This window comes from Syngnathus scovelli, chromosome 20 (genome assembly GCF_024217435.2).
Source record: "Syngnathus scovelli strain Florida chromosome 20, RoL_Ssco_1.2, whole genome shotgun sequence".
In the NCBI taxonomy this organism is placed as follows: Eukaryota; Metazoa; Chordata; class Actinopteri; order Syngnathiformes; family Syngnathidae; genus Syngnathus; species Syngnathus scovelli.
This window is the reverse complement of record NC_090866.1, coordinates 5011769-5025370: the sequence shown is the minus strand read 5'-3', so window position 1 is coordinate 5025370 and position 13602 is coordinate 5011769. Positions and strand designations below refer to the sequence as shown.

The window sequence follows — 13602 nt, the reverse complement described above, 5'->3', positions numbered from 1 at the left end:
GTTAATTAAAAGTGAAAAGTGAAACCATATTGCTCCTGCGAGCCATTTTGGTGTTTTTTTTTTTTGTTTGATTTTTAAATTTAACTATTTCCTTGACAGCTACTATAATGATACACTCTCTTAGTTTTAACACTTTAACATCGAATATGACAAACTATCAAAGAACTGAAACAGTAATAGAATCCACAACTATAGAGGATGAGCGCCCTCTGCTAGAAACATGTTGTACTTTCACTCAAAACACAGCTCGTAGTCATCGGTAGAGCTGCACAGTGAACTAGCTTATGTACGGTAACTGAGAAAGCTCAATTCAAATGGAACCAAGCGCGTTTGACAACTCGCAGAAAGCGGAATGACTCTTCGAACAACAATAGCAACAACGACGCCACCACATTGTGTATACAACGACAGCCCTGTTATTAAGGGAGATATTTGTATCCATTAATCAAACACATAACAAATCTTACTGGGTAAACTTTTGAGACCCTTAATTGAACATTCTGGTTCTGTTAAGATAATGAATTCATTCAGAATATTGATTTTCTTCTTATTGTCACTTACATGAGAAAAGAGTTTTGAAAAAAAGACAATCCATCCTGCAGTAAATTGTTACCATACGGTTGTTGTTCCCGCCACAGAAGTATTGTTTTGACGTCATAGACAAGAAACGCATAATCAAGTGACAATTGTACCGGAAGTAGTATATTCTTGCCACGCGTTTAAAAAAAACACGCGCCTTATTGTTTGTTGCGTAAAAGTTGATAATATACTAAAAGAGCATTTGGTGAGTCAAGCATAATAAATTGTGTCTCGCTTAAACCAAATGTTCAATGAGTAAAAGTAGGGAGAATCTTGGTTTTAGTTTGAAAAGACAAACCGGAAATACTACGTCGAAATTGAGCGTTCGAACCATCTGAACCCCGGGCCAAGCTCATCGGTGTCTGCCACACACGTGGGAGATCCTTGGCATCTTCTGGTCCCCTTCGCAAACCGGGAAAACTCAAACCATACGCCGCGTCGATCATTTGACCACTCTCGGATCGCTTTGAACATCCACCATTTTCTTTCTAACATTAAGCCAAGACGACTCCCGGCGGTCGATTTTCTCCCACTTTTAGCCCTTTTCTTCTCCTTGGTTGTTTCACGTGGAAAACCACCGGATCGTGGTCGTGGCCGCCTGGCGTAACCAGCAACTAAACGCGATCGGGACGTGGAAGAAGATGTCTGAGAAGACCATTGCCAGCCTCATCCTGGAGGACGGGACGCGGTTTACGGGCAGTCTTTTCGGTGCTAAAGTGTCCGTCTCTGGCGAAGTTGGTACGTAACACCGAGCCCTGATTGTTCGTCAAATAAATAAGTATTTTGATCGCCATGTTGTTAAGCCAAATTCCGTGAAGTCGTCTTGACGAACCTGTCCGTTGACTTGCTGGAACACGTCTCATAATGTTCCCAAATTTCAACTTTTCTGTGCCAGAGCAACCGCTACAGTTTGAAAATGACTGCAGTAAGGGCATTGCGACATATTCTCAAAACGTAATGTCAGACATTTGTCAAAGCTCAAATTATGTGTCACTTTTGACAGTCAGAGTGGTTTACACACCCACGAAAAGCTTAAGCTAATACTTTGGTTGTCCATGTGGAAGGAGATTTATGTATTTATTTCGATCCGTTGGCTAGTAGTGGTATAGCCAGTGTTCATGCAAATCCGTAAAAGTCTTGAAAGAAAATGAATATTGTCAAGAGGTTCAACTATCCTCACTTCCCACGAAAAGCTTAAGCTAATACTTTGGTTGTCCATGTGGAAGGAGATTTATGTATTTATTTCGATCCGTTGGCTAGTAGTGGTATAGCCAGTGTTCATGCAAATCCGTAAAATTCTTGAAAGAAAATGAATATTGTCAAGAGGTTCAACTATCCTCACCAATGCTTTATTATTGTTGACCCGTAGTGTTCCAGACCGGCATGGTGGGCTACCCCGAGGCCCTGACTGACCCATCGTACCGCTGCCAACTGCTTACGCTCACCTACCCGCTGGTGGGCAATTATGGCGTGCCAGCGGGCGTTGAGGGCGCGTTCGGCTTGAGCAAGGTGCCGTGAGATATGTTTGACAAATATTTGAAAGGTATGATGGTCACAGTGTGATGTCTTCTCGCAGTGGTTTGAGTCATCAAAGATCCACGCCGCCGCTCTCATCATCGGGGAGTTGTCGGAGTGTCCGAGTCATTGGAGTTCAGTCAAGTCCTTGGACCGGTGGCTCCAGGACCAAGGGGTTCCTGGACTACAAGGTGGGAAAGTCACAGATATAAGAAAGAAAGTTGTTGAATAGGCAGAATATCCTAAGCATATTAACTTTGAGCCTGTTGTGTCCTGACATAGGTATCGATACCCGCTGCCTGACCAAAAAGATCCGCGAGAAGGGGACCATGTTGGGAAAGCTGGTTTTGGAGGGGACCCCCGAGGACATTGTTCCCTTTGACAATCCTGACAAAAGGAACCTGGTCCAGGAGGTGTCCATGAGGGTAAGGTTATCATACCAGGCTTTAGAATTATGTTTTGCCAGCAACTTTACTCATTGTTTGTCCAGGAGCCGCAATTGTTCAACCCCAGTGGTATTCTGCGGATCACCGTGGTAGACTGCGGTATCAAATACAACCAAATCCGCTGCCTGGCCGAGCGAGGTGCCCGCGTCACCGTTGTACCCTGGGACCACCCGTTGGACAGCTCAGGTCAACATCACACACGCAGTCGAGGCTCTTGAAGTCACCCGGGTTGATTGTCGGTGCCTTTTTTTGTCCTCTCCAGAATTTGATGGTTTGTTCATCAGCAATGGTCCAGGCGATCCGCTTCTCTGCCAGGCCACCATCGACAACGTACGCAAGGTGGTGTGCGTGGATCAGCCCAAGCCAGTTTTCGGCATCTGCCTGGGACACCAGCTGCTCTCATTGGTCATCGGAGCAAAGACCTACAAGATGAAGTTAGTCATTCACTTCATAGTAAAGTGTTCTTTCTTTAGTTAGGGATTTGTAGTTGTTGAATTAGACGGTTGTCCTCAGTGACCTCAGTCCTGATGTGAAATGTGTCTTCCCCTCGCTCTCAGCAGCTGAGCGTTTGTGTTTTAGATTAAGGCAGAACAAACAAAGTGCAATCAAGCGCTTATGAAAGCGCTGGCTGTTTTATCGGCGGCGTCCAAGGTTACCACAGCCAACAAATGTTCACGGAATGACAACTGGCAGCATGTCCTTGTGGAATTATGACAATAGACCAGGAATGAACCATTATTATCACACATTATCGGGCGCATTTTTTTTTTTTCTTCCCCCAAAAATATTTTTCAATTATTTGTTAAAATATATATATATATATTTTTATGTACTCATCTGTGTCTCATCAATGTGGCAGGTACGGCAACCGTGGCCACAACCAGCCTTGCCTCCACAAGGGCACCGACCGCTGCTTCATCACCAGTCAGAACCACGGCTTCGCTGTGGACCCCGACACCCTGCCGAGCGACTGGGACGTTCTCTTCACAAACGCCAACGATCACACCAACGAGGGCATCGTGCACAACATGCACCCGCTTTTCAGGTGCGGACGGCCAACAGGGAAGTTACTTTCCTCACTCCTTCCCGAATGATAACTTTCAATATTTGTTTCCAGTGTCCAGTTCCATCCCGAGCATATGGCCGGCCCGACGGATCTGGTCGGCTTGTTTGACGTGTTCCTTGAGACCGTCAGAGACCACAAGGAGGGCAATGCTGGCAAACCAGGTATTTTTTTTCTGTTCTTGGTAAATATATATATATATATATATATATATATATATATATATATATATATATATATATATATATATATATATATATATATATATATATTTTTTTTTTTTTTTTTTTTTTTTTTAAGGCCATAGGACCCAGTCCTAGCGAGCATCCTTGAGACACAATTCTCCATTTTCTTTCCGCAGTGAAGCGGCGTCTGATGGAGCATCTCACCTATACAAATTCCCCCAACCCTGAAGAGCTTTCCCGACCGAGGAAGGTCCTCATCTTGGGCTCTGGGGGCCTTTCCATCGGCCAGGCCGGAGAGTTTGACTACTCAGGTTCTCAGGTCGGTGTGTTTTGATTTTCCAAAGTTCATAATGTACCTGGAGTTACTTGTACAAACCTTCTGACATCCAGCATGCCATCATACTTAATGCCTCTTTTCTTTTCAGGCTATTAAGGCTCTGAAGGAGGAGAACATCCAGACAGTGCTGATTAATCCCAATATCGCCACAGTGCAGACCTCCAAGGGTCTGGCGGACAAGGTTTACTTCCTGCCCATTACAGCAGAATACGTCACTCAGGTGTGTCTCTGTAGACATCATGTCTTTATTAACAAAATCACAGACGCTGACCGACGTGTTCACTCCAAGGTGATTAAAAACGAGCGCCCAGACGGCGTCCTGCTGACGTTCGGCGGGCAGACGGCGCTGAATTGTGGCGTGGAGCTGACCAAACTGGGCGTGCTGGAGAAGTACAACGTGAGGGTTCTGGGCACACCTGTGGCCTCCATCGAGATGACCGAGGACAGGAAGATCTTTGTGGAGAAAATGGAGGAGATCAACGAGCATGTGGCGCCCAGCGAGGCTGCCCTCTCCGTGGAGCAGGTGAGCGGGATTGGCACTGTCGCTTTCGGACCCAGTTGACTCCTGACTCTTTGTAATCTTGTCAGGCGGTGGCCGCTGCAGAGCGCCTGGGCTACCCCGTGCTGGTGCGCTCGGCCTTCGCCCTGGGCGGCCTGGGCTCGGGCTTCGCCAACAGCCGCGAGGAGCTGACCTCCCTGGTCACGTCGGCCTTCGCACACACCTCACAGGTGCTGGTGGACAAGTCGCTGAAAGGCTGGAAGGAGATTGAGTACGAGGTGGTGCGCGATGCCTTTGACAACTGCGTCACTGTGAGTCAAAACCTGATGTCTGTTGCCTGTTCCACCTTTGGCTTGAATCAAAAATAGAAAAAGAAGCATTAATGTCCGGTTTAGGTGTGTAACATGGAGAACATTGACCCTCTGGGCATCCACACTGGAGAGTCTATCGTTGTGGCGCCCAGTCAAACGCTCAACGACCACGAGTACAATATGCTTCGGAACACCGCCATCAAGGTCATCCGCCATCTTGGCATTGTGGGAGAGTGCAACATCCAGTATGCGCTTAATCCCGAATCTGACCAGGTAAAAATAGATGATGCACTGTGCACTAAAACAAATGTGCCTAATACAAGATATAATGCAACTTACTACACAAGGTGTTTACAAATATGACCTAGCTTACTTAGAGTTCTTCTCTTTCAGTACTACATCATCGAGGTCAACGCCCGCCTGTCGCGCAGCTCTGCTCTGGCCAGCAAAGCGACGGGTTACCCTCTGGCATACGTAGCAGCAAAACTCGGCCTGGGGATTCCGTTGCCGCAACTCAAGTATGACGACATAGATGATTTCAAGCGAGGCTTATTTTACACAGAAGCCTGTTTCACCTGGATGGGTGTTTCCTCCCCCAGGAATTCTGTCACCAACTCAACCACGGCTAACTTTGAGCCCAGTTTAGACTACTGTGTAGTGAAGGTGCCTCGTTGGGATCTGAGCAAGTTTTTGAGGGTCTCCACCAAGATTGGAAGCTCCATGAAGAGTGTCGGTAAGAGACCATGTTATTGCTGCACCACGTTGGGGGTTTCACTGCACAACGTTATTGTCCAGGTGAGGTGATGGCCATCGGCCGCAGCTTTGAGGAGGCCTTCCAGAAGGCTCTGAGGATGGTGGACGAGAACTGCGTCGGGTTTGATCACACTATCAAGCCGGTGTCTCAACAGGTGAGTGACGAAGGTGTTATGAACGCCTGCTCGTCTTCAGAAAACTGAAAAATGTACTTCCGTAACAAAATATTTTTCTGTTCCTTCCCATCACTTCTGCCAGGAGCTCCAGATGCCCACTGACAAGCGGATCTTCGTTCTGGCCGCCGCCCTCCGTGCTGGCTACACGGTGGACCAACTGTATGAGCTGACCAAGATCGACCGCTGGTTCTTGCACAAGATGAAGAACATCGCCGACCACGAGCGACTGCTGGAGAAGTACAACCAGGTGGGACCGGGCCAATGTTCACCAAAGCACTAAAGCGGAGACCAGGTTGTTATTTACTTGTGTGGAATCAATTGCGCAGGACGAGAGTCTTATGCCGCCCGAGGTGATGCGCAAGGCCAAGCAGTTGGGCTTCTCGGACAAGCAGATCGCCTTGGCTGTCCAGAGGTGGGGAGAGCTTGAAGAGTAGATTTGATTGGTCATTGTTGTTTTAACCTGTGGCATCGCCGCCCCTCCCGACCCCAGCACCGAACTGGCTGTGAGGAAACTGCGCCACGATTGGTCCATCCTTCCTGTGGTCAAGCAGATCGACACAGTGGCAGCGGAGTGGCCGGCCTTCACTAACTACCTGTACCTGACCTACAACGCCGCCCAGCACGACCTGAGCTTCAGCGACCTGCACGTCATGGTGATCGGATCGGGCGTCTACCGCATCGGCAGCAGCGTCGAATTCGACTGGTGCGCGGTTGGCTGCATCACCGAGCTCCGGAAGGTGCGGCCCTCAAACGCCCGCCCCCGCTCTTAGTCCATTGCCACCTTCGGTCTGATCCATTCATCTCCTCTCGTCCTGCAGATGGGCTACAAGACCATAATGGTGAACTACAACCCTGAGACAGTCAGCACGGACTACGACATGTGTGACCGCCTCTACTTTGATGAAATCTCCTTTGAGGTGCCTTTGTAGCTCATTCACCTTGAAAACCTTCAGAAACGTTTTAAAATATTTTTTTATTGAAAAGGCACTCACTTGAGATTTGATGTTGTGTGTGTTGCTCTCAGGTGGTGATGGATATCTATGAGCTGGAAAACCTGGAGGGCGTGATCCTCTGCATGGGCGGCCAGCTGCCCAACAACATTGCCATGTCGCTGCACCGCCAGCAGTGCCGCATCCTGGGAACCTCACCCGAGTTCATCGACTCGGCAGAGAACAGGTTCAAGTTCTCCAGAATGTTGGACACCATCGGCATCAGCCAGCCACAGTGGAAAGAACTCTCCGATACCGAGGTAACATTGCCACCTTTGACTTTCTAGCTGCAGCTTAAGCCTTAAACATTTGTCACCCAGACACCCTGCCCGAAATAGAAAAGCGATGCCAACTTGTGTCTCGGCAGTCTGCTATAAGTTTTTGTGAGACGGTGGGCTACCCATGCTTGGTTCGGCCGTCCTACGTGCTGAGCGGTGCTGCCATGAACGTTGCCTACAGCGACAATGACCTGGAGAAATACCTGAGTAACGCCGTGGCCGTGTCCAAGGAGCATCCTGTCGTCATTTCTAAGTTCATACAGGAGGCCAAGGTGAGACCAAGGGAGGCCCACGGACCAATCCCATAAATGACATCGGGTTTACGTCCCAGTTGTTTGTAAACTAATCGGATCCTGTAGGAAATAGACGTGGATGCGGTGGCGAGCGACGGCGTGGTCTTGGCCTTTGCCGTGTCGGAGCATGTGGAGAACGCCGGCGTGCACTCTGGCGACGCCACGCTGGTGACGCCCCCTCAGGACCTCAACCAGAAGACCATCGAGAGGATCAAGATCATCGTCCACGCCATTGGGCAAGAATTGCAGGTCACGGGACCCTTGAATCTGCAACTCATTGCGAAGGTGATGATTTTTTATTAACTGTTTTTTTTTTTTTTTTTTTTTTTACGTGCTTTGATTATTGTAGTCTTTTAGTTGTGTTATTATGACATAATTTCCCTTGTGTCTCTGTGCTGCCAGGACGACCAGCTGAAGGTGATTGAATGCAACGTTCGCGTCTCGCGCTCCTTCCCCTTTGTATCCAAGACGCTGGGCGTGGACCTCGTCGCCCTCGCGACGCAGATCATCATGGGCGAGGAGGTGGAGCCGGTGGGCCTGATGAGAGGAAAGGGCATTGTGGGCGTCAAGGTAAGCTCTCCTTCCATCTTTTTGTATTTCCTCTGTTGATGTCAACGTGTTCCTCTCAGGTTCCTCAGTTTTCCTTCTCACGGCTGGCGGGTGCAGACGTGGTGCTGGGCGTGGAGATGACCAGCACTGGAGAGGTGGCGTGTTTTGGTGAAAACCGCTACGAGGCTTACCTCAAAGCCATGCTCTCCACCGGCTTCAAGATTCCCAAGAAGAACATTCTGCTCTCCATCGGCAGCTACAAGGTAAAGCTATTTTATCCTTCTCCTCAGCACTTTTATATTACATCATTGAATCTTTTAAAGCTCCAACTTTGCAATTTCCCACCGAACCTGAATGCACCGTCTAATACTTTTTTTTGTTTGTAGAACAAGAGCGAGCTACTGCCCACAGTCCAGACTCTGGAGACGTTGGGTTACGACCTTTACGCCAGTCTGGGCACTGCTGATTTCTACACGGAACACGGCATCAAGGCAAGTTGACCCCCCCCCCCGCGGAAAATGCAACAATCCTTTTGTGCTATTATTGCCATTTCTTGTCCCCGTGTCCAATGTTTGCTAGGTGACAGCCGTGGACTGGCCGTTCGAGGAGGAGGAAAGCGATTGTCCCACCAAGGAGAAGCAACGAAGCATCATGAACTACCTGGAAGAGAACCACTTTGACCTGGTGGTCAACCTCTCGATGAGGAACAGCGGGGGGCGCCGCCTCTCCTCCTTTGTCACCAAGGGTTACCGCACCCGCCGCATGGCCATCGACTACTCAGTGCCACTCATTATCGACATCAAATGCACCAAACTCTTTGTGCAGGTAGGTCCTTCATTGTGGATACTGATAGACAACAGCAACTTTGCATCTGTTTTACTTCTATTGTTCTGTAAAAAAAAAAAAAGCCTCATAATTTAATTAATTAAGAAATACACGAAGGATAAACAGACATGCTGACAGAAACAATTCCAGCTGTTGAAATATCGAAATGCTCGTTTGCAGGCTCTCCGTCAGATTGGCCGAAGTCCGCCGGTGAAGACTCACATCGACAGCATGACCTCACAGACATTAGTCCGCCTGCCTGGTGAGTTCCTGGTTCCTCTGCAAATATATAATATAAGCATAGAATTAGATTTTAGAACTTTCCAAGTCTAATGATGATAATACAGTTTGTGAACAAGGGCATTACATTTTTGTGTCAGTGGTTTTTGCATGTTATGATAGCTTCCTTTTTCTGCCAGGCCTCATCGACGTCCACGTCCACTTGCGGGAACCCGGTGCCACCCACAAAGAGGACTTCTCCTCGGGCACGGCGGCTGCCCTGGCTGGCGGCGTGACCATGGTGTGCGCCATGCCCAATACCTCCCCCGCCATCACCGACGGCACCACCCTTGCCCTCGCTCAGAAGGTACGATAGATGTTGTCAAAAATAGACTGGATGAACAGGACGTCACTCAGGATCTGCTTAAAACTTGAAATTTAAGACTTGCTCGGACTCACACTTATGTGACTTGCTTCTGGCGTCTGTTGTGATGTCACAGCTCGCTAAAGCCAACTGCCGCTGCGACTACGCACTTTATTTGGGCGCCACCTCGGACAACGCGGCTGTCCTGCCGTCCATTTCCAGTCAGGCTGTCGGCCTGAAGATGTACCTAAACGACACCTACTCCACCCTTAAGATGGACAATGTCTCACTGTGGATGGAGGTACGCTCCGTTCCCCTCCACACCGCACCACCATCAGTTGTCATTTGACAATTTTCTTCTCTTTGAAGCACTTTGAGAAGTGGCCCAAGCATCTTCCCATCGTGGCACATGCTGAGAAGCAGACGGTGGCCGCCATCTTGATGGTGGCTCAGCTCTACCAGCGGCCGGTGCACATCTGCCATGTGGCCAAAAAGGATGAGGTAAGATGCTCTCCTCTCACAGGCAAAGAACCAGAACAACTAAAGTATAAGAGGATACAAGTAATTAAAAAAAATCTTGAGTAAAAAACTTAAAATAATAGATAGAATTGACTCGCTGCTGTTTTTTTCCCGTTCACTCTCAGATCATGATCATCCGGGCTGCCAAGCAGAAGGGCATCCATGTGACATGTGAGGTGGCGCCTCATCACCTGTTCCTTTGCGACGACGACGTGGTGGAGATCGGCAATGGGCGAGCGGAGGTGCGACCCATGCTGGGCTCCCGCGAGGACATGGAGGCGCTATGGGAAAACCTGGACATTATCGACTGCTTCGCCACAGATCACGGTCAGGAAAAATTTATCAAATTGCGATGAGATGATATTGTAAGACCATATCAGCCAACCCGAGCTGCAACATTGCATCAAGATCCAATTTCTCTCTTTTTTTTCCAGCTCCTCACTCGGTAGAAGAGAAAAACAGTGACCATCCTCCTCCAGGCTACCCTGGCCTAGAGACCATGCTGCCACTGCTGCTCACCGCCGTCAGCGAGGGGCGTCTGACTTTGGACGACATCATCCGTCGTCTTCACGACAACCCGCGCCGCATCTTTAACCTGCCCATGCAAGAAAACACCTATGTGGAGGTACCCAGTCACGACGTCATTACTTAATCACGCTTACTGACAATCCTTGGAATACTTAAAATATACATATATCTAATATTTGAGATCGGATTAGAACCCTTGGTTTTAAATCAGTTGAAAAATATTGTTGTAAAGTTTAAATGTTAAGTTTTTGTATGACTCTGTAGTTGCTAGAAATAGAGTTGGGATAAAAAAAAAAAACTGGTGTTGTTCTTCTGCGGACCAGGTGGACTTGGAGCATGAGTGGGTGATTCCACAGGCCATGCTTTTCACCAAGTCCAAATGGACGCCGTTCCAAGGCATGAAGGTGAAGGGCAAAGTTCGTCGTGTGGTCCTGCGAGGAGAGGTGGCCTACATCGACGGGCAGGTAAACCTCTATGGACTGTTTTGGGTTCTCACACAGATGTTACCGAACCCCGAGTCCACAAAATCTCTATAAAATATTTGATTACATTTTTATATCATGAAAAATATAAGTGTATTGAAATAATTTTCTCGCTTGTTTTGTTTTTATGTATTTCATTTTTTGTTAGGTGTTGGTGGCACCAGGTTATGGCGAAGACGTGAAGAGCTGGCCAGTGGCTTCCGTCCTTTCCCCCGAAAGCCCAATGGTAAGGAGTAGAAATCCTGTTCAGAGCATGCCTAAAACGTTCAAGTCTTGCTTCTTTGCTTTTAGACCCCCGAGCGTCCTCGCCCGACCCCTCCCCGCGACGGTCCGGTGCGAACTCGAGCAGCCAGCCCTCGACGTTCGGCTGGAGATAGTCGCTACCTGCAGCCCGCCCGCATCCACCGCTCTTCCGACCCTGGAATGCCACCAGGTAGGATGGACACTTGCTTTAAAATTGACCAAAAAAATAAATAAATTGATAGTTATGTTTGTAGTTCTAAAGTGCATAACTGTGCAGAGATGGTCATGCTGCCGCCCTCGGGTGTGGCCGAAAGCTACGGCCACCCGCCTCCGCTGTCCAGGCTTCTGTCCCCCCAGCCTGGGCCTGGGCAGACGGCCGTCGGCCAGCTGCCCCACGCCCACATGTCTCCTCTGCTGCACCCCCTGGTTGGCCAGCACGTCCTGTCTGTCAGACAGTTCAGCAAAGACCAGGTCGGACCTGGGACAAAACTCACACACAGATGCATTCAACATGACAGTAACATGATTAGACGTTTGTTGTCTATTTCAGATGTCTCACTTGTTCAACATTGCACACACGTTACGCTTGCTGGTTCAGAAGGAACGTAGCCTCGACATACTCAAGGTAGGTGCAATATTCCCTCCCTCCGACACCTATTTTTTTGTTTTTGGTTTGACATAAAATTGCCCGACGACTGCCGCAGGGCAAAGTGATGGCGTCCATGTTCTACGAGGTGAGCACCCGCACCAGCAGTTCCTTTGCGGCAGCCATGCAGCGTCTGGGTGGCTCAGTGGTCCACTTCAGTGAGTCCACATCGTCCACGCAGAAGGGCGAGTCCCTGGCGGACTCGGTGCAGACCATGAGCTGCTACGCTGATGTTCTGGTGCTTAGACACCCCACTCCTGGAGCCGTGGAGGTACGGCCATATTTTAAAATTCCTTTTACTCAACTTCAAAGTGTTTCCTTTTAATGTGTTCTTGCTGTGATGTCATCCAGAGCGCATCACGCCACTGTCGCAAGCCAGTGATCAACGCAGGTGACGGGGTGGGCGAGCACCCCACTCAGGCTCTTCTGGACGTCTTCACCATCCGGGAGGAGCTGGGCACGGTCAACGGCATGACAGTGAGGCCCGTCGCCCTTCTGGATTGCGAGGACGTGGCTCTTAAAGGTCTGTGTTTGATTTTGGAACCAGGTCACCATGGTCGGCGATCTGAAACATGGCCGCACCGTCCACTCGCTGGCCAAACTGTTGACTCAGTACCGCATCACACTACGCTACGTGGCCCCCGAGAACCTCCACATGCCGGCCGAGATCATCGACTACGTGGCCTCCAAGGGAATCAAACAGGTAAGTTTGCATCTGGAATATTGCAGGAATGGACGACTCAACAGAACGATGATGTCGTTGGCAGGAGGAGTTCGAGAACATCGAGGAAGCTCTGCCTGAGACTGACGTCCTCTACATGACCAGGATTCAGAAGGAGAGGTTTGCATCCGAAGAGGACTACAAAGCTGTAAGAAGACACTTTTTCCATTTCTACTCTCTCGATTTTAATTTATTGTCTGTATTTTTTTTTTGTGTACAGTGTTTCGGTCAGTTCATCCTCAGCCCTCACATCATGACCGCTGCCAAGAAGAAGATGGTGGTCATGCATCCACTGCCCCGAGTTAATGAAATCAGGTTCGATTTTGACAGTCAAGTCAGCTCTTGAATAATTGCAGTTTCATCCATTATGTCATCTTGCAACAAGAAACACGTTCATCTTTTGTTGTCATTTTAGCGCCGAAGTGGACACTGACCCAAGGGCAGCCTACTTCCGCCAGGCGGAGAATGGCATGTACATCCGAATGGCCCTGCTGGCCACCGTACTCGGACGATAAACTGGGGGCACCTTGTAGACACGGTAAGTGGTCGAGTCATTCTTGTTATTTGATGAGGTTTTGTTTTTTTACATTACATTGCTCTCTTCTTTACAGTTTCTCTTGCTGTCAATTATTTTGGGACCAATTTTTGTCTTTAAAAGAGGAAAGAATGCTGCTTTGGATTCAGACAACTTATTAACTAAAAGGTTTTTCCCCCTGCTCTGATATACCTCACGTTGTTTAAATGTTCGACATTACCCAACAATCTATAAGTGTCATTTTTACGTAAAGTGGGGGTTTTACCGTCAATTATATGCTTCATTGTTACAGATCACAGGCAAAGGTTACTATCAAGGATATATGTCACTGCAGTGTTGGAGACTTTTTTGTATCATGCAAAAATAAAATGATGGTAATCCCCTTGCAAATTATTATGTTGATGAGTGGATATTGCAATGGACAGTCATTTAAATCCTTAACACCTTAGACCACGCCCCCTAAAGGCACAGTAACTGGTTCAAGTATTGTCTATTATGTTTCATTATGGTTTATTTTGTAGTGTACTTGTCATTAGTGTAATGGGTG

At 48.4% G+C, this 13602-nt stretch overlaps 1 protein-coding gene across 1 annotated transcript; it reads left to right on the top strand.

Moving 5' to 3' along the window:
* Positions 1 to 988: 988 nt before the first annotated feature.
* Positions 989 to 13445, top strand: cad (carbamoyl-phosphate synthetase 2, aspartate transcarbamylase, and dihydroorotase). Its single transcript, XM_049758088.2, has 45 exons — positions 989 to 1317; positions 1949 to 2088; positions 2156 to 2285; positions 2377 to 2519; positions 2585 to 2726; positions 2803 to 2974; positions 3400 to 3585; positions 3658 to 3767; positions 3965 to 4107; positions 4214 to 4345; positions 4415 to 4648; positions 4714 to 4935; positions 5020 to 5208; positions 5329 to 5453; positions 5535 to 5668; positions 5731 to 5843; positions 5947 to 6111; positions 6191 to 6276; positions 6355 to 6601; positions 6683 to 6781; positions 6889 to 7113; positions 7221 to 7403; positions 7491 to 7709; positions 7827 to 7994; positions 8054 to 8236; positions 8360 to 8464; positions 8553 to 8798; positions 8979 to 9060; positions 9218 to 9384; positions 9518 to 9682; positions 9751 to 9882; positions 10026 to 10227; positions 10335 to 10525; positions 10752 to 10892; positions 11059 to 11136; positions 11202 to 11343; positions 11431 to 11624; positions 11704 to 11778; positions 11858 to 12070; positions 12151 to 12276; positions 12347 to 12502; positions 12567 to 12668; positions 12741 to 12835; positions 12936 to 13058; positions 13132 to 13445. The coding sequence occupies exons 1-44, from the start codon at positions 1221 to 1223 to the stop codon at positions 13033 to 13035; spliced, it is 6699 nt and encodes a 2232-aa protein (XP_049614045.1). The 5' UTR covers positions 989 to 1220; the 3' UTR covers positions 13036 to 13058; positions 13132 to 13445.
* Positions 13446 to 13602: the final 157 nt, after the last annotated feature.